The sequence below is a fragment of the Notamacropus eugenii genome, chromosome 6 (assembly GCF_028372415.1).
Source record: "Notamacropus eugenii isolate mMacEug1 chromosome 6, mMacEug1.pri_v2, whole genome shotgun sequence".
Lineage (NCBI taxonomy): Eukaryota > Metazoa > Chordata > Mammalia > Diprotodontia > Macropodidae > Notamacropus > Notamacropus eugenii.
In genome coordinates this window covers 233,478,310-233,503,333 of record NC_092877.1, presented here as the reverse complement: position 1 = coordinate 233,503,333, position 25,024 = coordinate 233,478,310, and the positions used below count along the sequence as shown (strand labels likewise).

Below are 25,024 nucleotides of genomic sequence, written 5' to 3'. Positions count from 1 at the left end.
TAGGTTTTGTTTTGTTTTCAATATATCACCTTTCATTTTTTCCTTGTAAAATCTTTTTAAATTTCTTTTCAATTAACAAGCATTTATTCTCTCTGCTCCCCACACCCCCACTGGGAAAAACTGGAAAACAAAAATAAAACTCATAACAAATATATGCATACCAAATTTGAGAGTTTTATTTTGGGGTTGGTTTTTTTTTTTGGTACCTTTTCTGGGTATGTTACCCACCCCCCACTGTTAGCCAGGAATGACTGGTTTCTCAGTTCTCTTTTACCACTTAATATCAATTAGCATTTACAAAAGGATGTTTACTTTGAAGCTACTGGAGGAGCCGAAATACAAACTTTTCTCCTCAACACCTATACCCCCTCCATCTCTGGGAGGAGAGAGCTCAGACTTACAGTTTCTACAGAGTCCCACCAAATTCACACCCAAATGAAGCATCAATGCTGGATGAGATCTAAGCTAGCACTAGCCTGAGTCATTCTTTGTTCCTTGGGGCATTGATTCTGTGCGGGCTATAAAACTTGGTGAGTACTCAACTCCCAAACTCTCAGATTCCCAGACTCCAGGAAGACTTACTCTCTTGACCTTTCAAAATTCACAGATTATAAACTCCAACTTCCTTCACCTAAAACAAAAGAGGAGACCCTGGGACAGCTAAGAACTAAGATCTGTGAATACAAGTCTCATTTGTCAGCCTCAGAGAAGAGAAAGTCCCAGGCCTCTGCCCTTACTACATTCTCTCTCCCCCAATGTCACATAGCAGGAAAAAGTCAGCCAAAGAGAAGTTAAGAGAAAGAGACCAAGAGAGACTAATGCCTTTTTAGTGCCCCCTTCCTCAGACCTAACTCTGCAGCCATACTCAATTTCAAGACTGTGCAATCATTCAGCATGAACTTAGCAGCCCTAACCCAGTTATATATCTATATATGCTCCAAAATCTCCATGGTACTCCCATTACATTTTATTGAGATTCTCCTGAGTCCCCAACTTCTTTATGTGGGAAAATACATCAGAAATGCTCAGTGAATGATCATGCGAACCAGTTCCCATTACAAATGTATCTCTCTATCATAGATCTGTCTCAAAATTAGATCATAACAAATCTTGGAAAACAACCTTGGAGCAGAAAAAAAAGAGATAGAAACAAATGATGCTGAATTTGATTCCAGGACTGTTTTTTCCTTAGGCCTGGATTTTTATTGATTTGAGGGTCACATTCTTGCCATCATATTTTGCACTGAGAGGCAAATAATAGAGGCTTGTTTATGAGTCCATACAATTGATTTTCCTCCTTTTGCTTGGCTTTTTGACAAAAAATAAGGTCATGAGTGTATAATTAAACTAGAGTTGTATATGTTGTTTAGAAAGGAAGAAAATGGAAAAGTATATAACAGGTGTTGAGATTAAGTCATTCCCTAGACACTGAAAACTAAGGTAAAAATCTTTCTGACAAACATCTGAGTTAAAGAAATGTTCATCTCCCATTCTTAATCTCTTCCATTTTTTATTGCCATCTGCACTGTCATTACAATCTGGCAATATATTTTCCCATTGTTTGCATGCAGAAAATAATCATGACTTAGGTAGCACAGGGAAAATAATGTAAAATCCTGGTGTATTATACTATGTTATCATCAAATGAGATAATATCTGTAAAGCATTTAGCACAGTTCCTGGCACAGGAACATTAGGCTTCTAATAAATGTTTGCTACCCTCCCCTTCCCTTTTTTAAAATGCTATACTTCATATACAAAGATGCTGTTACCCACCTACCATCAGTAGTCAACTATCATCTATTTTCCTAAGAGCAGGTACAGAGGAGAGATCCCAAACTGTCACCCAATTCCTTTCTCGTCCAAGTACTGGGAGGATCACACAGTTAGCTAGTGAGGATACAGTTAGCTAGTATTAATAATAGAGTCTTTGCTCTCAGAATAGAGGGAAGTGAGCTGGTTCAATAATGTCACAAACCAATAACCGTGGCCGTATCTCACCATGACCTCCTAATATATTGCAAACATTGGGATAATATACTTTGATGGTCCTGTATCAACAGGATAAGCAATAGGTTGACTGAAGTCTGATGGATTTGTCTCCCACAGCAGACCCAAGAGAAAATCTTGTAAGCTTTAGCAAGGTCACGAATCTTCATTGGTGGGAAGAGGGCACAAATAAATGAAATTGCAAACCTTTGACATGATTTAAGAAGTGACAATGCATCCAGTTTTATGCTTTGGTGCATAGGTAAAAATAAGCACAAGAAGAAAAAAAAACACGAGCAAAAGGTTGCATCCTTATTTTATGGTACCTTGAAGCAGCATGGATCCAAACTGATATTATGGGCCCAAAGACAGTAGTTCCTTTTCAAACTCATGGTGCTTATGTCTAGAGTTTGACTCATCTGGTTTCCTCTTGGTATTTACAGAGGGAAAGTCTGACTGCCCCCAGAAAATAGTCTATGAGGTCATCTTTCCTTTTAGAGACTTAGAAGGGAACGCCACAATAGGCCACTGGAAATAAGTAAGGCTGTGTTTTGATTAAAATAGGGATTCTCATTAGCAATCTCAGACAGCCACAAATTCCTTCTTTAGAAGGACTACATACAGTGTCCAATATTCACCTATGGGAAGGCTAAAGACTGTAGGGAAGGAGTTCTACTAGAGAGATGATTTCGACAATAGACCTTTCTCACCTAGTTATTGATTGGTTGGGGCTATAAAGGAAGGGTGTTTATCAATTGTTTGTATGTTATAGGGAAAGGAATGGGGTTTTCATTAAAAATTTGTGCCTACAGTTGGATCAATCACAATAACCATAGTGGGAACTAGGTATTTTCCAGTTTGAGGGTGACATCTATTTTCTCCTTTAAAATTAATCCTGCAATATCATTGTGCCTGTACTTTTTCCACACCCTTAAGCAGATGGTATTTGTATAGAATGTGAGAGTATAGAGGATAGAGAGCTGCAGTATAAATTGCAGAACAGTTCCCAGTCTCCATTGGGGGAGGGAGTTTCCTCATCAGAATTCCCTACCCCAGTGAAATCACAGGTTTGGCCAAAAAAAAGGTATATGGAGGACTTTCTGCTATTGTATCTTGGATGTTTCTTCCAGTAAGTACAGCTTAGAGTCTAAGGAGCATTCCATGTAGTTCATTATTCAAAAACAACACAAGGAACAGAAGTATCCATGATCAAATCCTATCCCTCCTACCCACGTGACCTTGGGCCATTCAGTTAACCTTAGTCCTCAATTTCTTCATTTGTAAAATGAAGGGCTTGGGCTAAATAGCTCCTAAGGTAACTTCCAGCCCCAGTTCTATGATCCTACAATCTTTCAAATCAAAGTTAAGAAAGGAGCCCAAAGGGTCATTCATTGTCCTAGAATTACAGATATGTTAAGAATACAACAATGGCCCTTGATTTCTCAGAGTTCTATCGTCAGCCTCATTGTCCTTCCTCAAAAGTAATTCATAAAGTTCCCTAAAAACCCATCCTATCCACAGTGAACAGAGAAATGCATCTATTTCCCAAAGGCCATATTAATCTCAGATGTAATGCCTGTAATTAGTAGTAGTTTTCCCTCATATTGTGCATTTCATCTACTTCCATTAATTTTTCCTGAGTTTCTTATAGACTAAATGTAAAACAAAACCTACTGTTTCATTAGCAAACGTATTCATCAAGCCAGGGCTTCCCATCATTGATTTTTCCTTTTTTCTCCTGGCCAGTAGGGCCTTTTGTTTGGGTGAAAGTTGTCTACAGAAGTCTGCTAAACCTCTCCTGTCTAGCCTTCCAAATGGGTCATGAACTTGAATTCAATTTCTTTTCTCATTTTGGTACTAGGAATCCTAAACTGGATTTGTTTCACTGATCCCAGTGCAAATGTGTGCTGCACCATTCTATCAACTACTCAGGAACAAGGGAGGCTGCCAGCAACTGAATTAGTTACCGTATTTATTTCTTGCAGAAACAAGTAGACCGTTGGGGCTGGCGTCTTATCTTAGGACACACTGTCTAGCTGCATTTACCAGACTGCAAGGGAGGTGAATTCTAAGGAATAGATCTGGATGTTTGAGAAAGGTGAATCCCAGAGGAGGAAAGAACTGAAATCAATTTACTTACTTTATAACCACTTAATGCAAAGGATGTTGAAACCTAACAAATACAACAAACCAACTACAATACCTGAGAACTCTCTGTTAAAAGTGAAAGGAAGACTAAGCATCCTAGGCAAGAGGCCCTTGTCACTATAATTAGACCTAAAAGCACAGTGTTTTCTCATAGAACTTGTAAAGGATTGTCACTTGTCATACCCCCAGAGTCTTTTAACGTTCACCTGCTTTGTGCTCCAGTGTAGAATCTGAAAAAAGTATTTATGACAAAACCCTTTTTATGGAATCCCCTCTCTCGGTCTCTTGATCAGGTTACAGACATAAAGGAGAAGCTGAAGTTGTCCAAAAAGTTCTGGTCTGCTTTACCATACACCATCTGCAAGGATGAGAGAGTGACAGCTGGCACGTCAAATGAAGAGGAATGTTGGAATGGGCACAGCAAATCCAGGTGAGGGCCACTTCGCCATTAGCACCAACATGGGAATTTCCCATGCAGCCTTGGAACGCTTACCTGTCACTATTTTTGAGACTTGTTTACAGGGCCATTTCAGAAAAAGTAATTGTGGGTGGAGGAAGAAGTTGTCAATCAGTGACAGCTGTTAGCATTGACAGGTTTGATGGGGACCTGGGAGCACTTAGTCTCCAGGTGCCATTAAACTTGGAATCCTTGTTCTGAATGTTAAAATCTCAGGATGAGAATGGGTGATGACAGATGACAGATTACAGACATTCTGAGATCTCAAAGAAGCCCTTTCATGTCCTTTCAATGACTCTTCGATGGGAAAACTATTTTTATTCCTGGTTAAATTTGCATGTCATATTTTTATCCTCAAGTGGAGGAGAAAATGAAAATTCAACTTTAATTTTTTCCCCTTTGCAAGATAACTGAGTTGTTCATTGGGGGTGTGATGTCAATGAGCAGGGGACATCACAGGCGCAGTGTGTTCTGACAGCCACTGTTCCCTAGGAAGGCCTTTCTGAATCACCTGATAGCAGATTGATTCTGATCTACTTTATGCAATTAATGCCACAGATACTATTCGACAAGGGTCTGCTCAGTTCAGCTCTTGAAATGTTTGGATTGTTCTCCATTGAGCAGAACAACTGATTGGTATAGGAGCTTAGGAGCTGGCAAGTAGGGCAAGACTACACGTGTTGTCTAGGCTGCTCACTTGAGAGGTGGGGCTGCAGGTGGGTTGAGCAGCTGGTAGGATGGTCTTTGTAGGAGTTGGGGGTGGGTGGGATGTGTCAGCAGGTGGGGAAGTTAGAAAAGGAGGCTGTTCTGAGACTTTGATGGGCTAGCTGCAGCTGTGTGGAGCAGATGTGGTCCAAGAGGAGCTAGCGAAGGAGGCCAAAGTTGGCTTCAGAAGCAGCTGCAAGAGATAGTTGAGAGGTAGGAGGGATTGGGGGGAGGGGAAGACTCAGGTCCTGATTAAGATTTTTTTCTGGTGTTACTGAGTTGCATTTTCAAGACTTCTGTGTTAATGATCTTGAAAACAATATGAGGAAGAACTCAGTAAAGTGAAAACCAGACAACTGTGAGACAACTGGGATCTTCTCAGGTTCCCTAAATATTGAAACCTTCCATACTAAATCTTCATCTTAGCGTTGTTGGCGAGTCTCCCTAAAACACCTGGTAATTGTTTACCTAACTACCTACCTGTTATCAAGCCAACCTTTGGAGACTGAGGTCAGCAAATCTGACAATGCATTAACAGCTTCTAAGGTGTCTTTTCTTAATGATCGTTCAGAAAGAAAGTGCAACTGGGTTTCCAGATGGCTTAATGAATAAACATGTTAATTTCTCCGGCTGCTACAGTTGCCCATCTGTGTTTCCCTAGCAGCCTTTGGTAAACTTAGGGGTGTGTTGTGCACTGTATTCCTGGGTTTTAGAGCACGTGCAAGTTCTTATATAAGGAAAATAGCAAAATATTTCAAAAACTGTATTGCATCTGATAAATGAATAAGGAAGATTCAAGAAGAAATTAAAAAAAACATGATAGTAGAGATACAGGAAACCTGGTTGATATTTCACTGAATCTAACATGTCCATTTCAGAGACATATTTATTAGAGATTCTTTTATCTAAAGTATGCATACCAGGGCATATGCTGGAGCCAGCTCGTACCAGTTGATGAGAGCTGATTATTAAATTTTCCATGGATGCATTATCTCAGAAATCTAAAAACACTACAAATCAGGACATAAGTCATTTTGTTGATTGTTTAGGCTAAGAAGGTGATAGTTAAAATGTTAATGATGAAGATTAAACTTAGAAGTAGGCTGTATGTTTTCAGAGAGCCAGTTGTTAACCATTTACTAGCATACTCCTGCTATATTATATGTACATATATACATCTATTACTATAGAAACCTGTATAGGTATCTATAAATGTATATGTCTCTATATAAATACCTATGTACATAAACATACATGCATAAACCTTATAATATACAGCATATATGCGCATATAAATTACATAAATAATTGTATATTAAATGTAATTATTGGCAGACAAATGATATGGTGGGCAGGGTAATGGACTTGTAATCCAGAAGACCTAAGTTCAAATCGGGCCTCAAACATCTAGCTAACTATGTGATCTAAGAAGCTAAGTCTCTTCTTAGCTTCTGTCAGCTCCAGTTTTCCTCATCTATAAAGGAGGAATAATAGCAGCAATTATCCCAGAAGGCCATTGTAACGATCAGATGAGTTAATATGTGTAAAGTGCTTTGTAAACTATGAAGTATTGAATAAATTCTAATTATGTTATTATAATTGTTACACATTCTATATAGATTGTGTATTCGGTATAGGAAGAAATAAGGAACAAATTAAAAGCTTGTGGTGAAACCTGAAAAGAAAAATTAATGGTTTAGGATAGAAGTTGGGAAATGTTAACAAAGCAGTGGCTGTCTCAAAAGAAGGATGGAGAAAGCAGAATTCAAAAATGTAATGATAAAATAAGAATTTTTTTAACAGAGTTAAAAGAGGGCAAAATTGGAAGAAGAGATAAGGTTGCTACTAACAAATACAAGTGACCTTAAATATAGCTCCCAGAAAAACATGAAGAAACAATTCATATTTCATACTTCAATAAATCATAAAAAGATATTGCCAGAAAGCATTGAAAACAGGGGCCAACAGAATTTTTAGACTGACACAGAAAGGAACCCTAGATATGTTATTCAGTAAGATTGTCATCAAGCTGCAGAGTTTCCCAAAGAGTAGCCAGAAAGAAACAACTCACATACCAAAGAATTTCCATCTGCATTATCTATCATGAATCATCAACACTATAAAAATTAAAAGAAAGGCTAGGATATGATCATACAAGAAGTAAATGTATATGACTTGTACCTAGCAATAAAATATCCTACAAAATTATCGTATAGGGAAAAGTGACTTTTTAATAGAATTGATGACTTGTAAGCATTCTTTTGAAGAAAACCAGAGTTGGGAAGAGTTTGTAAAATGAAGATGCAACCTACTAAAGAAACTGAATCCAAACTTCACAGGACAAAACCTTTTACAATCCTCTTAATAAAAGGATTTGTTCTGTGAAATCTGGATTCAGTCAGAGGGCTGCACTTGAGGACCTAGAGGGCCACATGTGGCCTTGAGGCAGCAGGACAATAAGACCTATTATCTTCAGGCAGCAGGACAATAAGACCTATTAAATTGCCAGAGATAACAAAGTATGGAGATGGTAAATGTCAAAAGGAATTAAACATACTAGTATATGGTGGAGCTATGGATTGGTACAAATAATCTGGAAATAAGGCTATAATTCTATAAGAAAAACTACCAAACTGCTTTCATCTTTCAAACCAGTGATGCCACAGCTAAGTGCCAGTAGGAGATGATGCCAAGAGGTTTTGAGATTAAGACGAGAGAAGAGAGAGCTTACCCAGGAATATTAACATTGAGTGTCTGGGATGGGTTATACCAGTAGCCAGACAGGGGATGGCTAGAGTACATGTAGATAGGTGGTGTATTCCACATTGTGGTATTCCTGAGGGTGACAAATATTATTAACTCTCACCAATGAGGATCACAAAAGTCCTAGCATGGGAGCTAGAATGCTCGATAGCTGGAGGGAGGTGCAAGGCAGCCAAACATAAAGATGATCAGACAGCATCCTTTCGATTCTGGGGGTACCAAGATATAGTTAACTCTCACTAATAAGGAGCACAGTACCCCAGTAATATAAAATACCCTATACAAAGAACTTGATGTGTGTGTGAAAACTTTATTCAAACTTTAATCAAAGAACTTTATATATACATATGTATACATATACATATACATACATATATGTTTTTGTATGTGTATATGTCTATGTATGTATATATTTATATATTGCATATATTTGTATATCTTATACTAGCTATTTTTCTAGTAGCAAAGAACTAGAAACTAAAGTGGTGCCCTTCAGTTGGGGTTGAACGAATTATGCTATGTGAATGTTATAGAACAACATGCATATGTATATATTTGTGTGTGCATATATACATATGTGTGTGTACATATGTACACATATATGCATATATGTGTACACATATATAATGTGATAAGAAATGAAATGGATAAGTTTCCGAGAAACCTGGAAAGGCTTACACAAACTGATGCAGAGTAAAGTGAGCAAGACCCAAGAGAACAATTCCGACCATAACATTGTCAAGACAAACAATTTTGAAACACTTGGTGACTGACCAATGGAATGACCCATCATGATTTCTACAGACTACCAGACATGACTCATGCTGCCCAGCTTCTGACAGACAGATGATAGACTCAGCATACAGCATAAACTCTACATGTTTTTTGGACCCAGCCAATGTGGGAGTTTGTTGGACTAAGTATGAATATTTTTACAAGAGATTTGTTTTTCTTTTTGTTCTTCTCAGGGTGAGAAATAAAAAATAAATGCTTCTTAATTGAAAAAAATAAAGACAAAATTAACTTTAAAAAAAAAGAAAAGCCTCTTACATGAGGTGGGATTTGAGCAAAGTCTTAAAGGACACCAAGGGAAAGGGGGCACAGAACTCCAGACATGAGGGGACAGCCAGGGTGAAAGGCTTGAAGACAGGAATAACCTCCATGTTTCCTATAGTGCCCAACTTACAGTAGTAAATTCTTATAAATGCTTTTTCATTCATTTGTTTATTCATACAAAGACTAAAAATCAGAGTCTCTTCCCTCAAGTAGTTTATAATCTACTGAGAGGAAAGAAAATATACATAGCTAGATAATTCTAGTAAATAGAAAATTTGCAAATAATATGTTTTTTTAAAAAATAGGTACAATCTACACCCTCCACCTTTGCATGCTAAGTCACAGTCAAGAAAAATATAAGTGCAGTTGCCCCTGAAATAGGGGGTCCATATGTCCTATGTTTTGGGGGTGTCTCATGTTGATTTAGAGGTCATGTGACTAGTTGGTGAGAGGCATGAGAGACAGTAGGTGCTCTACCAGCTGATACCAAAACAAAAGAGAGAGAGAGAAAGAGAGAGAGAGAGAGCAGACACACTGGTAAGAGTAATATCGAACATTTATATAGGACACTAAGGTTTGCAAAGCACTATACATCCATTATCTGATTTGATCCTGACAACAATCCTGTGAGGTAGGTAGTTATTATATTCATTTTATAGATGAGGATTTGTGTGTGTTTGTCCTTCATTGCTGAAGAAGACCACGCCATCAGAGAAATAACGACATGACTTGCACTTGATTTTGTTTTGAGTGAGGGAGGGCTGTGCAGGTCACCAGCCTCACTTGTCCTCCAGAGCCATCTGAATCCAGTGACCAGATATTCCTCAGGATGACTGGAGATGACCCAGGATGAGGCAATTGGGGTTAAGTGACTTGCCCAAGGCCACACAGGTAGTGAGTGTCGTGTCTGAGGTGATATTTGAACTCAGGTCCTCCTGATTCCTGCACTGGTGCTCCATGCACTGCGCCATCTAGCTGCTCCTATAGATGAAGAAACCAAGTCTCAAAGAGGTTAGGAGACTTGTCTACAGTCATTCAATTTATATGCATCTGAGGTGGAATCCCAACCCAAGTTTCCCTGACTACAAGTCTAGGTCTGTATTCACTACACTCTGTTTCCTCTCTATGAACAGGGTTAACTTATAATTCCTATTCACTCCACTGTCACTGAGAAAAAGTAGTAAGTACTGTTTCTTCCCTCCCACCCCTTAAATGTGCCCCATCAAGCTTCATATGTCCTTTTTAGTCCTTTCTCTACCTTCAAGGCTGTAATTTTAATCTGATTTCACCTAAATAAATACTTTAGCAAGGTCAGTACACTCAATACAGTTTACTTCAGGCCTCATACCTCCCTCGAGATGACTGCGAGTACAGGTAATGTGTCACAGGTTGTCCCAATAATGAACAAATCTGGCTTAAGTCTTATTTCAAGCAAGAAATCTGACATGGGAAATAGGAACACATAGCCATCAAATGTAATGGATAAATTCCACACCAACTTCTGCCCTCAAATAGGCAAAGGTCAGGTGAACAAGAACTTTTCACACAGTTGATGACAGTCTCACCTGTGGCACAGCACCAGAGGGTGAAAGGGTAACTAAAGGGAAGAATTTCCTTAGAATTAACTTCCGTTGTCTATCAGATTCCTCACAAGAAAGTGGCAGAGGGAGTACATTTTCAGCAACCAACAGGAAAGCGATTTGAAATGCCACTTCTGTAACTCCCATTTTTCACTTACCTAAATAACTTCCTAGGAGAAAATGGGAGAAAGACGACGCAACACTCTGACTCAACTCAGACAAATGGGAATTGAAAGGAAGCTAGTAAGTAATGGTGGGAAAATCAATAATCATCTAGAAAGCCAAAGGACAAAAATTAAAGACTTGTGGTGCATGTTACAAATCTAAGACTTCTAAAGTTCCCAGGGTGAACCTAGAGACCTGAGGAGTACATTTTCAGTCATTCATCATCCAAAGGAAAGGTATTTTCTACAGTCTGATGGCAGGAATAAGTTGTCTGTAAGAAAGTCAGGGAAGAATGATTAGATTTAAAGCAGAAACGCATAGGCATAGAAAGAAATAAAACTTTTATATGGTTAACATATAAGGGTTAGAACCTTTGTCAATCCATTTAAGGGGGAAAAAATAATAGTGGCATTTTGTTAAGCCTTTATCTTTCTACACATCCAAAGGCTTCTCTGCTCTTTTTGAGAATTGTGACCATTTTAAGTTCTATTATCTGTTTTTCTTAAGAGTTTTCTTTTTTCCTCCTCATCACAGAAAGGTTTGTTCTGAACTCAAAAGATGTGAAAGGGAAGGGGCCATGAGAAAGACTGAAAAGAAAAACATTTTTAAGGCTGATTTCCATCATTATGCACCTCACATTATAAGGCAGAAATGATCTCATGGAGAAAGATACGGTTTCCTAAGTCAAGAATTTCTGGACCCACTACTACTATGAAAGATACAAAACAATTTTCTACTTTTCTACCTTGTTCATTCATCTCTAAGGCAGCCAACCATCGCAAGTGTTTAGTTTAGCATGCATTTTCTTGAATGCTGTTTGGAAAAAAAGTATCAGAAGAGTGAGCTTGAGACCAAGATCCATCAGACCAATTGGAAATAAGCTTTCTTTTCTGCAAGTCTCTCCATGATATTTCCATATTGTTTCATCCTTTCTAGAAACAATGACATCACTAGAGTTAATCTGCCCTACGCTGAAAGCAAATGCTGTTAAGTTGGAAGAAATAGAATAGAAAAATAGAAAAATCTGGAAAATAAATAAATTATTGATTTAGCATCTAAAAACAACCAAAAACAACAACAAACTCGGTCATGCTTCACTAGCTTTCTTCCATTTAGTTGAATCATGTAATGAATTATGATAACAAGGCTCTGAAGGGTTGCAACTATTTACTAAGTTTGTGTATTTGAATTAAGATCCTTACTGTTTTAATTGCTGACTTGATCCCAAATTACTGAAAAATATTCAGAGCTCTCTTGACCCATATACCATAAGGGATTTGCCACACCCAGCAAACCTTTGGAAGAAGGGCCATGCTTCTAAGATAAGGATTGGCAACTTTTCAAAAGTGACACTCAAATTATCTTCACTGAATTTGGAGTCTGACGTCCTGGGTTCAGATATTAGCTGTGACACAATCAAGAGCTCTGTAACCCTAGATGAGTCACTCACACTCTCCTAGCCTTAGTTTCCTCATCTATAAATGAAAATAATAATATTCACATTACCTACCTCACAAGGTTGTTATCAAGAAAGGAACTATGAATCTCAAAGGGCTATACAAATATGAACTATTATTATTACAAGTTATGATTCAGCCAAACAAATCATCCATAGATTTGTTCACGTCATGCCTCTGCTTAAAAATTGCATTGGGTCCTTGTGGCCTGCCAAGTAAAGTTTGAATTCATTTACCAGGCTTTCAAGCCCTTTCAAATCATAATCTAACATCACCTATATTTTAAAGAGAACTTTTGATATTTTATTTTTCCAATGACATGTAAAAACAATTTTTGACATTCATTTTTTAAATTTTGAGTTCCAAATTCTCTCCTTTCCTCCTTCCTTTCCCCCTTAATTGAGGAACCAAATAATTTTATATAAATTATGCATGCACAATCATGCAAACACAAAGCAAGAAAAAAAAGAAAGTTTAAAAAAGTATGTTTCAGTCTGCATTCAGACTCTATCAGTTCTTTCTCTGGAGGTGGATAGCATTTTTTATCATAAATACTTCAGAATTGTCTTAGATCATCAATGGCTGAGAAGAGCTAAGTTATTCACAGTTGATCGTCTTATAATATTGTTGTTACTGCACACACTGTTCTGGTTCTGCTTGCTTCACCCTGAATCAGTTCATCTAAGTGTTTCCAGGTTTTTCTGAAATCATCTTACTCATCATTTCTTATAACACAATAGTATTCCATTACAATCATATACCACAACTTGTTTAGCCAGTCCTCAATTGATGGACATACCCTCAATGTCCAATTCTTTGCCACCACAAAAAGAACTCCAATAAATATTTTGTCAATATAAGACTATTTCCTTTCTTTTAATCTCTTTGGGATACAGACCTAGTAGTGGTATCACTGGATCAAAGTGTCTGTATAGTTTATAGCCCTTTGGGCATAGTGCCAAATTGCTGTCCAAAATGGTTGGATCAGTTTACAACTCAACCAACAATGCTTTAATCTCACAGTTTTCCAATATGCCCTCCAACATTTGTCATTTTCCTTTTCTGTCTTGATGCCAATCTGATAATTGGTACCTCACAATTGTTTTAATTCACATTTCTTTAATCAATAGTGATTTAGATCATTTTTTCATGTGACTATATTCAGTGTCTGAAAACTACCTATTAACATCCTCTGATCATTTATCAATTAGGGAATGTCATGTATTCTTATAAATTTGATTCACTTCTCTATATATTTGAGAAATGGGACTTTTATCAGAAAAATTTGATGTAAAATTTTGTTCATAGTTATGATTACTATGTACTTCCTTCCATCCTATTTTCTCCTGGTTAATCCTCTCTCTCTCTCCTTTTATCTTGTCCCTCCTTAAAAATGGTTTGCATCTGACCACCAACACATCTCTCATTCTGAGCCCTACCTTTCCTCTCTCTAATCTCCTTTCCTTTCTGCTTCCTTGTAGTATAAGATAGATTTTTATACTCAACTGAGCATGTTATTTCCTCTTTGAGCCAATTCCAATAAGAGTAAAGTTCAAGCATTGTTTGGCGATTCCCATCTTCCCCTCCACTGTAAAAACTCTTTTGTACCTTTTTTTTATAAAAGATAACATACCTTATTCTACCTCTCCCTTCCCCCTTATCTCAATACATCCCTCTTTCTCACACCTTCATTTTTTTAAGTACCATCCTATCATAGTAAACTCACACCCATACCCTTTATCTATGCATATTCCCTGTAACCATCCTAATAATGATAAAATTCTTAAGAGTTATAAGTGTCATCTTCCCATACAGAAAACAGTTTAACCTTATTGAATCCTTTATGATTTCTCTTTCCTGTCTACATTTTTATGCTTCTCTTGAGGCTTATATTTGAAAGTCTAATTTTCTTTTCAGCTCTCATCTTTTCATCAGGAATGTATGAAAGTCCTTTACTTCATTAAACATCCATTTTTTTCCTCTGAAGGATTATACTCAGGTTTGCTGGGTAGGTGATCCTTGGCTATAATCCTAGCTCCTTTGCCTCTGGGATATCATGTTCCAAGCCCTCTACTCTTTTAAAGCGGAGGCTGATAAATTTTATGCTCTCCTGACTGTGGTTCCAGAATATTTGAATTGTTTCTTTCTGACTGCTGTATTTTCTCCTGAACATGGGAGCTTGGGAATTTGGTTCTTTTGGGAGATTTCATTTTGGGATCTCTTCCAAGAGGTGATCAGTGGATTCCTTAGGTTTCTATTTTACCCTCTGTTTCTAGGATGTCAAGGAAGTTTTCCTTAATTTTTTGGAAGATCATGTCTAGGTTCTTTTTTTGATCATGGCTTTCAGATAAATCTGAAATCTTCAAGGTGAATTGTTTTTCCAATGAGATATTCCACATTGTCTTCCATTTTTTCATTCTTTTGATTTGGTTTTAGTGTTTCTTGACGTCTCATGGAGTCATTAGTTTTCACTTGCCCAATTCTAATTTTTAAGGAATTATTTTCTTTAGTGATCATTTGTGACTCTTTTTCCTTTTGGTCAATTCTGCTTTTTAAAAAGTTTTCTTCAGTGGATTTTTGTGCCTCCTTAATCATTTGGCCTATTCTACTTTTTAAAGTGATGTTTTCTTCAGTATTTTTTGCATCTCCTTTACCAAGGGGTTGATTCTTTTATTATTATTAAAATTATTTTGCATCACTCTCATTTCTTTTCCCAATTTTTCCTCTATTTCTCTTATTGGATTTTGAGAAATCCTTTCTTGAGCTCTTCCAAGGATTTTTTTCTTTTTTGACCTAAAACCAGTTCACATTTTTCTTTGACACTTTGGATGTCACCATTTTGACTTTGTTGTCTTCTTCTGAGTTTTCTGTCACCATAGCAACTTTTGGTCAGGTTCTTGTATTGTTTTTTGCTCATTTTTTTCCAGCCTATTCCTTGACTTTTAACTTTATGTTAAAGCTGGACTCTGCTCCCAAAGTGGAGAAGATACTGTCTCAAGCTTCAGGTTTTTTGTGATACTGTTTTCAGAGCTAGTTCTGGAGGTCTGTAAGCTTTCACTTCTTTCAAGGTGGTATGATCTAAATAGAGGTATGGTCACTGCTCTCCTGGCCTGTGCGCTTGTCTGTGAGTTACTACCAGCCCTTTGTTTCATGTTAGAACTGTAACCAGTTTTAACCTGCTCCTGCCAGTGTTCCTTCTCACCCTGGGACTCTGACCTAGAACAGTCTGTGGACAATACAATAGAGTCTTGCTACTAGTGTCATCAAAGAATCCCCTGTAATCTCCTTCTGACCAGTTGTTTGACCCTTACTATCTGTGGACTGAGAGCTCCAGAAGTCACTGCTACTGCTGCTGCTGAATCAATTGCCCCAGGTCGTGTACTGGACTGCACTCCACTCTCACCCTAGTAAGACAACTCTTTCATGCCAACTTTCTAAACTGTCTTGAGCTGGAAAATTGTTTCGCTCCATCCTTTTGTTGGTTCTGCCACTTTAGAATTCATTTTAAGGCATTGCTTTGATGTTGTTTGGAGGAGTTTTGGGGAAAACTCAGGAAAGTCTCTGCCTTTACTGCACTATCTTGGCTCTACCCTCCTATTACCTATGTTTATTCCATCCCCCTTCAAACTGTGCTTCAGCCAAACTGAACTACCTAATATCCCTCAAACATATCCTGTCCTTTCCTACCTCTCTATCTTCTAGCAAGCTAATTCAGGTACAGAAATGCCCTCCTTCTATGGAGTAAATCCCACTTCTACCAAGAAGTTTTCCCTGATGCCTTAGTTTGTAACTCCTCTTGTGAACTTATTACGTATGATTTTTTATTATAGATGTTTACTGTTCTATGAACTTCCTACCAGATTGTGAGATAACTCCCCCAAAACCAGGAATACTAAGTACCCAGTTCAGTGATAGATACATATATACATGCATACATACATACATATATACATACATACATACATATATACATGCTTGAATTTATTCATTTTGACAAATATTTATAATATTTGCTCAACAGTAATAGGAAAGTTTGGAGGTAGGGAGAGTTTAGGGGAAAAGGTAATGAGTTCAGTTTTGGACATCCTGAGTTTAAGATATCTACTGGACATCAATTTTTCAAGATGATGGCAAGACCATTGAAGATAGACCCACTTCCTTCTTGGGTAGTATTTTATGCTATTGGGAGAAAAGTGTAAAAACAAAATTTTGATTATTTAACAATAAAAGGAAACAATGTCTATTCCAAGTTTATAAAATATAAAGAGAGATTTAGATTCAATTTTTAGACCTGTTCAAATATTAGTTGGGGAATTTCTGAAAGGGTGACAGTTTGGATAAACATTATTTCTGCTTGTCTAAGCAAGATTTTTATTTTTAACTGCTTTAGAGCTGTGAAAGCATAACTTGCCATTTAGACAAGCCATATTGAGTGCATTAGACAGCTACAGTGAAATGAAGCTATACAACAAATAGGATGGAAATAGTTCTCATACCATACTACACAATCTACAAGGAGACTGAGAATGCATGTAGCATCTGTGAAACAGTTAGTTTAGGGCCAGCATAATTCCATCTTTCACTACTCAATGCAGCCTGTGATCTACTTTGGATTCGTTCTTGTCTTATGATCCTGTCAGTCAATAAGCATTTATTAAGCATTTGCTATGTACCAAACACTGAGCTAAGTGCTGGGATATCAGGGGAAAAAAAGACAAAAAACAGTCCTTGCCTTCAAAGAGCTTACAATCTAATGGGGAGACAATATGCAAATAAATATATACAAAGAAACTACATAAAGGATAGATAGGAATTAAGAGAGGGAAAGCAGTAGAAGTAAGAGAGTTTTCTGTAAAAGATGACATTTTATTTGATCCTTAAAGAAGTTAGGAAAGTCCTGAGGCAGAGATGAGGAGGAAGAACATCCCAGGTATGGGGGACAACCAGAGAAAATACCTGGAGCCCAGAGATGGAGAGTCTTATTTGTGCCAGAAGGCAAGTGCCTCTGGATTGAAGAGTACATGGTAGGAAGTAAACTATAAGAAGAGCCTAGGTTTTGGGGAACTTTGAATGACAAACAGATGATTTCATAGTTGTAGGGAGTCCCTGGAGTTAATTATTGAGTAAGGGAATGACATGAGCAGACCTGGGCTTTAGGAAAATCACTTTAGTGGCTAAATGGAGGATGGGTTGGAGTGGAAAGAGTCTTGAGGCAGGAAGACCCGCCAGCAGGCTATTGAAATAGTTCAAGCAGGAGGTAATGAGAACCTGTACCAGAGTGGTGGCATTGTCAGGGGAGAAGAGGAGATATGTTTGAGACATGTTGCAAGACTGAAACATCAGGCCTTCGTTTGAATGGGGATGATTGGATTGGAATAAGATAAGGAGTGAGAGATAGTAAGGAGTTGAGGATGACACCTAGATTGTGAACCTGGGGGAGGGTAGGATGGTGGTCTCCTTAATAGTAAAAAGAAAGTTTAGATGTTGGGAGAGTTTAAGTGGAAAGATAATGAATTCAGTTTGGTACATATTGAGTTTACGGTATTTATTGACTATCCAGTTCAACTAGAGGTCCACGGAGAGGTTAGCTCAAGATAAGTAGATTTGAGAATTACCTACATAGACATGATCATTAAATCCATGGGAGCTGATGAAGTCTCCAAGTGAACAATCACAAAGGGAGAAAAGGACTCAGAATAGAGCCCTGTGGGATACCTACAGTTAAAGGGTGTTGTGGATGAGGACCAGAAAAGGGGATCGAAGGAACACTCTGTTAGTAGGAGAAATGGAGAAAGTAGTGCCCTGAAAAACCTATGGAGAAGACAGTATCAAGGAAAAGAGGGTAATCAATCCTGCGAAAGGTTACAGAGAGATCAAAGAATCTGGTAATTGAGAAAAGGTCATTGGATTTGACAGGTAAGAGATCATTGGTAACTTTGGAGAGAATAGTTTTAGTGGAATGATGAGGTCAGAAGTCAGGTTGTAAGGAGATAAGAAGTGAGAGGAGAAAAGGTAGAGGCATTTATTATAAATGGCCTTCTCAAGCAGTTTAGCCACAAAGGGCAGAAGAGATGTATTGGGACAGTGGAGTATGACATATTTGTAGGCAACAGGGAAGGGAGAATCACAGAACTTAGTTAAATGGTACCTGTGCAGTCATGTAGTCCAACACACAAGCTGAAAAGAATCCTGACTAAAGTATACCCTGTAAGTGACCAGCAGGCCTTCGGTTAACCACCCATACTTGGTAAGGACCCATTCCCTCCTCAGGGCAGCCCATTTTCCTTCGGCTTAACTCTAATTGCCAGGAATATTTTCATGACATCAAGCATCAGTTTTCCTCTAGATAATTTTCACCTGTTCTTCCTGTTTCTGACCTCTGAAGGCAAATAGAGCAAGTATAATTCTTCTTCCACTTGAGTCATTTTAGTACCAAAAGATAGCCCTCATGTTGCTCTACACCCTACCCCCCCACCCCCAGGACTTCTCCAAACCAATCATCTTTAGCTCCTTTAACCAGTTCTCATGAGACACAATAACACGCCACCTAGCTTGGCCTGGCCTGGTTCCAAACCTTGACCAGTTATCAATAGCCATTAAAATATGAGTGTTTCACATCTTACTTCCTTAAGATTTGACTCTGTTTTTATGATTACTTGGTATTAATATCTTCATAAGAGATCAGTACTCAGCATGCTAGGACTCCCAGGTAACACAGTTGCATTTCATTAGGGATTTTCTGGAAACAATGCCTTAAATGATTTAATTCTGATGGTAGGAATTTTAGGTACTGTATTAGGTTAGTGGGCAGAGCTGTAGCTAGGATGGAAAAATTAAGACCTTGTCCCCTTATCCTAAATTTAAAAGTAGCTAGCAGCAATTACAGTCCTACGGCAGCACAGGAAAAGTCGGCACTTAGCACCTAGTTAAGGGCAGCTAGTTGGATCAGTAGAAAGAGCAGCCAGGACTGGAATCCAGAAGTTTTTTTCCTGAGTTCAAAGCTGACCTCAGACACTCAATAGCTGTGTAACCCTGGGCAAGTCACTTAACCCTGTTTATCTCAGTTTCCTCATCTATAAAATGAGCTAGAGAAGGAAATGGTTAACCTTTATCTTTGCCAAGAAAACCTCAGATGAGGTCACAGAGTCAAACATAACTGAAATAACAACAACATGGCACCTAGTTAGCATAAATAGTTAATATGGAGAATTACTAGATGTCAAGCTAGAGCGTCTCCTCTCCCTCCTCACCGCCCCACCTCCATGGAACCCTCACCTACCTCAGTTTTATGCCTTTCTTTGTCTTTCCCTCAGTGAGCTGTCCCGACTACCTCAGCTGAGTCTTTGCTTTGTGCTACTTACTCCAGGTCTAGTATATACTAGGTGCAAAAATTCAGTCAGAAAGTTGCCAGTGAAGTAAATGATTGGAGCCCAGGCATGCTTTCTTATGCCCTTGAAGGTCACACCATCCATAGGGCTGACCCTGACAACCAGCATTATTCCATAAAGATTCAGATATTAGCTCTTCCTATACTCCCACTCACCCCCTCTACCTTAGTATTCAGCAGCAACATTTCTGCATGATGAAGGAAGGGGGAAAGACTATAATTAAAACCAGATAAGAAAAAGCAAAAGATATACAAGGCACAGATGAAGACATAACCCACCCCCACCCCCAGCATGCTCTTTACAAAGCAGAAGGACCTTTATAAAAAATGCCAACCATGTTTCCAAATCTTTTGGTACTTCCCCTCCACAAATCATATATAATGAAATCTCATTAAGAAGCAGGAAATCCAAGAGGAAAGGGAGATGGTGACTTATCTCAGTTTTTAGCATTCCAGTTTGTCATTTCTTTTGAGTGTCTCTCTGCTCTCGGCAGAAATGGCTTCAGAAGTAACCCCCTAAGTATCAAAATCAAGCCAATTCTTTCTCCTTTGCCACCTCTGGCCTACCTCCTCTCCAAGTCAGCTGATGCTGCACAGATGGGATAAAGCCCCCACCGGTGACTTGCATGAAACCAAGTAAAAGTATCAAAGTTGCAAGTTCAAAAATGACTTTCTCCTTGTGGATGAGTAGTAGAGATGTGAGGGGTCTCTTGAGCCTTGCAGATCAAAAACAAAATTCACATGTGAAATCCTAGTTCTGTCAAGGGCTTTCAGAGACCCTATGGGCTCTGTCTCCCACTCTCAGACACCTCTGTGGATTTATTCTCAGTTCTTACCTCTGATAATTGACAAAGTGGTCATTTCCCTTCTTTTTCAGATTGAAAGTTCTATATTGTCTTTAAAGTTACCTTTAAATACACAGGGAGGAGGAAAGATTTTTGAGGACACTAAAGCATCGTTCTCTGTTTTCATTGTCACTTAGGGAAGCTTCAGTAGGCACAGCTAGAGGCCAGGCATTCTTGGCAGTCTTTTACTGTTTCTGGATGTTCAGGCTCCCAGGGGAAGAATTCCCATGTAAGCTATTGTAGCCAGCTTCTGATAAATGAGTCTTAGCTGGCAGGGCAATGAGTGCAGTGCACAAAAAGAAAACAAAAAACCTAGTCCTCCTCTGACTCAACACAGATACATCTGCAGTAGTCCTTTGCTGAAACATCAAGGAGCAGCACCCCAACCAACTGTCACCTTCCATCCTTCGAGAAACTGTTGTTTCAGCAAAGGGTGAAGCATCATGTCCTTGGCTGGCTTTTGTCCCACTATTTTCTGATAGTTGCTATTGTGTGAAGGCCGATTGCAGGAAGCCTGACATGTTGTATTACTTCCACTAACAGATAATCAGATGCCATCTTCTTTATGTTACATAAAAGGAGTTCAGATGCTAACAAAAGCATATTTCTATAGTACTCACTGATTCCTTCAGAGCTGTTCTCTCTGGACCCAAAGCGGGTACAGATCCTGAAGTCCTAGAATTGGAGATCTCACGAACACCATTTCCATCTTTTGGATGCATCCCAACAAGGTTTTGCTTTCAGATCAGCTATTTGAGGTCCCATGAGATCTTGTCTGCAAATTAAATTACAGACTGAGTTTACATATCAAGGGAACTGAAACATAAGACAGAAGTTAGTGCCTTATTGCAAAAACAGAAAGATGTGCTCCCGTGACTTTTTTATGGAGACATTTTTTAAAGGCAAACTTCTTGGGGGAAAAAATTTACATTGTACTCTGTGTTTCTTGATTTATTATTTTGTGAACGCTGATTGTGGTTGGGATTGTTCAGGATATAAATGAATGCGTGGAGCCTGCTCAGAGGAAACAATTCAGACACAAACATTTCATTCACATAATCCAACACCCCAAGAAGGGACTTAAAAATATGCTGCAAGATTCCTTGCATGTTTTTCCATCTCTCAGTTTGGAAATTGATGGATAGGATCTATTAGCATCGCTGAAAGGTTTCAAAAAAGGAGAAGGTTTCCTGGAAGAATCAGAAAGATGACATTGGGTAGCCCATTCTAAGAAGAATAATTTCCAACATAAGTACACTGTAGAAAAGATCTTATGAATCAGTGACAAATGAGGGGTGAAGGTTTAAAAAACTATGATAAAAATGACTCTAGAAATATCTGTAAGACTTGAGACCTGAATATGAGACTTGAAAAGGAGAGAACTGGCATCACTGTCAGAGAACAAGGTAGCAAGGTGGCAAAAAGAGCTACAAATGGAGTACACTAGAACAGAAGGATATCCGAAACAAAAAGACCAGAGGAGTGGAGTGTTCTTAAAATGAGAAGACTTGAGATAATCATTAGCTTGAAGGGTTGTAAAGAAGCCATTTAGGCGATTTCTACATTTCAGGAAGACCTTAGTTCAAATCCTGCCTCAGTTATTTACTTAGCTGTGTGACCCTATGCAAGTCACTTCACCTCCCTTCCTCATCTATAAAATAGATAATAGCGCCTACCTCCCAGGGGTGTTATGGCGCTCAAATGAAATAATATATATATAAAGCACTTTGTAAGTGTCAAAGCATTCCATAAATGTTAATTAGTATTATTATAAAATCTTTTCTACAAGCTATTTTGAAAGATAAATTTAAAAGATTGAATTAATGGAAGTAGAGGTCGGAGGGAAAAAGAGTAAACAAACTTCACAAATCAGTTTTTTTTATAGAGTATTAGTTTTGATCAAGGAGGTATATGCAGGCAGCCTAGAAAAATTGAAAAGGTAAATCACTAAATTTCATCTACTAATGGTACACTGAAGAGTTTGTAGAGAAATTGGATTAGACTTTGAAAACTGATTGGACCTCCTAAGCCTGATTAGCTAAACACTCGTTTGAAGAACTTTTTCAAAATACCATCTATTGTATGTATTCTACTTCTAAAAATGACCAGTCCTGTATATTGATAGAATAATATGATTGCATATTATGTTATTATATAATTAGAATAATAAACATGATTAATTACTATATCTCTATATATTTACATTACCTAGATTTTTCCCTGTAGCCTTTGCCTTGCATTCCTAGAGAGCTATGTCTATAACAAAGATTGTTTCTAAAGAAAGAAAAAGAAGGCAGGCACTATTTTTCGTTTTCTTCGTATCCTAAGTACCTTTAGTAGCTGTTTAACAAATTCTATTTGAAGTTCATTGAGTTGAAAGAAATACAATTTTATCCCACTGATTTCCCTTGCATAAATTTTTTTCCTCAAGATTTTGTCAAAGCCCTAAGTACTATCAACCTCAGTCTTTTAAAGATTAAAATTCCTTTTTGATTAGGGATTCCTAACCTGGGATCTGTGAACTTCTTGTGTTGTTGGGGTTTGTTTTTTTTTTTATTTTAATAACTACATTTCCATGTAATTGGTTTTGTGTTTTATTCTCACCTTTCATGCATTTAAGAACATTATTCTGAAAAGAGGTTCATGAGCTTCAACAGACTGTTAAAGAGACCCATGACAGAGAAATGGTTAAGAACCTCAGTTCTAGGACTTCTAAAACAGTCTTTCTTCCCTGAAGTTGGTTCTAATTCAAGGAAGGCTTCAAGGTTATAGCACTGCCATTTTGAAGGCCCAACCAGCAGATTCAAAAGCAAGAGGAGAATTCAGGCTGTTTTCCAAGCTGGATTATTTGATCCAGGCAACTACAATCCATTCACCAGAACTATCCGATCAATAAGTCAAATGTGTAGGGGCTATCTAAGTTCCATAATTCTTCATTTCATCCTTCATTCATAGCACAATCATGAAGTGTAAGTGCTCGTATGATGGAGTAAGTTTTATTTACCTAATATCATAAGCACGTGTGTTGCTGAATGGTTTTTCTGGGACCTGGGCCCAATGAACTCATTTGCTTTATTTTAGTTGTCATTATAGAGAAAAACAATACAGAATTCTATTTTGAAGTGAATTTTTTTCTCATAATTTTTTATCTTCTTTCATCGTTTCAGATACTTGCCTGAGATCATGAATGATGGACTGACTAATCAGATCAATAATCCAGAAGTCGATGTGGACATCACTAGACCAGACACTTTCATAAGACAACAGATCATGGCCCTGCGGGTGATGACGAACAAGTTAAAAAATGCATACAATGGAAATGATGTGAATTTCCAAGATACAAGTAAGCAGTCAGCTTAATTAAAAATCCAATTTGGTGACCCTCATGAAAATCTTATGATTAAAAGGGGATCATATTTCAAAATTGCTACATAATTTTTTTTTTTACTAGAAATATATACCATTGTCCACATATTTCACTTCTCTGATCTGAGAAGTAGCCTTAGAGCTTTAGAAAGAGTCACATATCAACTTCATGGTTTAAGATTGGAAATTTTACATCAAAAAATCAGCATCTTGTTGCTGTTTGGGGTGGGGGGGGCGGGGGTGCTGGCAATTAGAATTAAGTGATTTGCCCAGCATCATAAGTTAGTAAGTGTCTGAAACCAGATTTGAACTCAGGTTCTCCTGACTCCAGGGCTGGTGTGCCACCTAGCTGCTCCTGCATCAGAAATGTTCAAAATGTTTGGACATATCTTGACCAGAAAGTTCCTTCAGACTGACACCATATAGTTTCAAGATGTTATCAGAAATAATATGTACAGAATATGTACAGATGTACAGAGAAAATATCTTTTGAAAATCTTTGGGCCACTAAAAAGAGCAAGTAATCACGTAACTGTCTCTTGATGCATTCTTGTTAGCAGTGACTGTAATTTGGTCACTGAAGCAAAAGATTATACTTGCATATGTGAATTAATGAGATAGAAAGAAAATTACAAATGGAAGATATTGTCATCTCTCTCTTAGCTATCATCCTACAGCATTGTCCCCTGCAATATATTTTTTTTCAAATTTTTAACATTTTATTTAAAGTTTTGAGTTCCAAATTCTACCCCTCCCTCCTTCCTCTCTCCCCTCTGAGACAGTAAGCAATCAGATATAGGTTATTCATGTACAATTATGGGAACCCTTTGCATTACAATATATTTTTAGTTCTTTATTCAGTATAGTTTTACATAACTCCAACAATTATATTTTTATAGATGGGATATTCTGCCATCTGACAGAATGTGTAACCACGGCGAGGGTTGGGGGGGGAGGTTCTGCTGTATTAAATCTAAATTTCACTCTTCTCAAGATCATCCTACCACTTTTTGAAAAAAAAATTTCTCTTTAAGGTTTGAGTATGTGCCAGGCACTGTACTGAGTGCCAGGAATACAGAGAAAGGCAAAAGAAAAAAAATCTCTGC

General features: G+C 37.9%; 1 protein-coding gene across 2 annotated transcripts in view; it reads left to right on the top strand.

The window, feature by feature from the left end:
* Positions 1–25,024, top strand: part of GPC6 (glypican 6) — a 1,287,247-nt gene that overhangs the window by 1,245,151 nt on the left and 17,072 nt on the right. For both annotated transcript variants that reach the window (XM_072622120.1, XM_072622121.1), the window contains exons 7-8: positions 4,431–4,567; positions 23,720–23,895. In XM_072622120.1, coding sequence (XP_072478221.1) covers positions 4,431–4,567; positions 23,720–23,895 — 313 coding nt within the window. The remainder of the gene's footprint in view (positions 1–4,430; positions 4,568–23,719; positions 23,896–25,024) is intronic.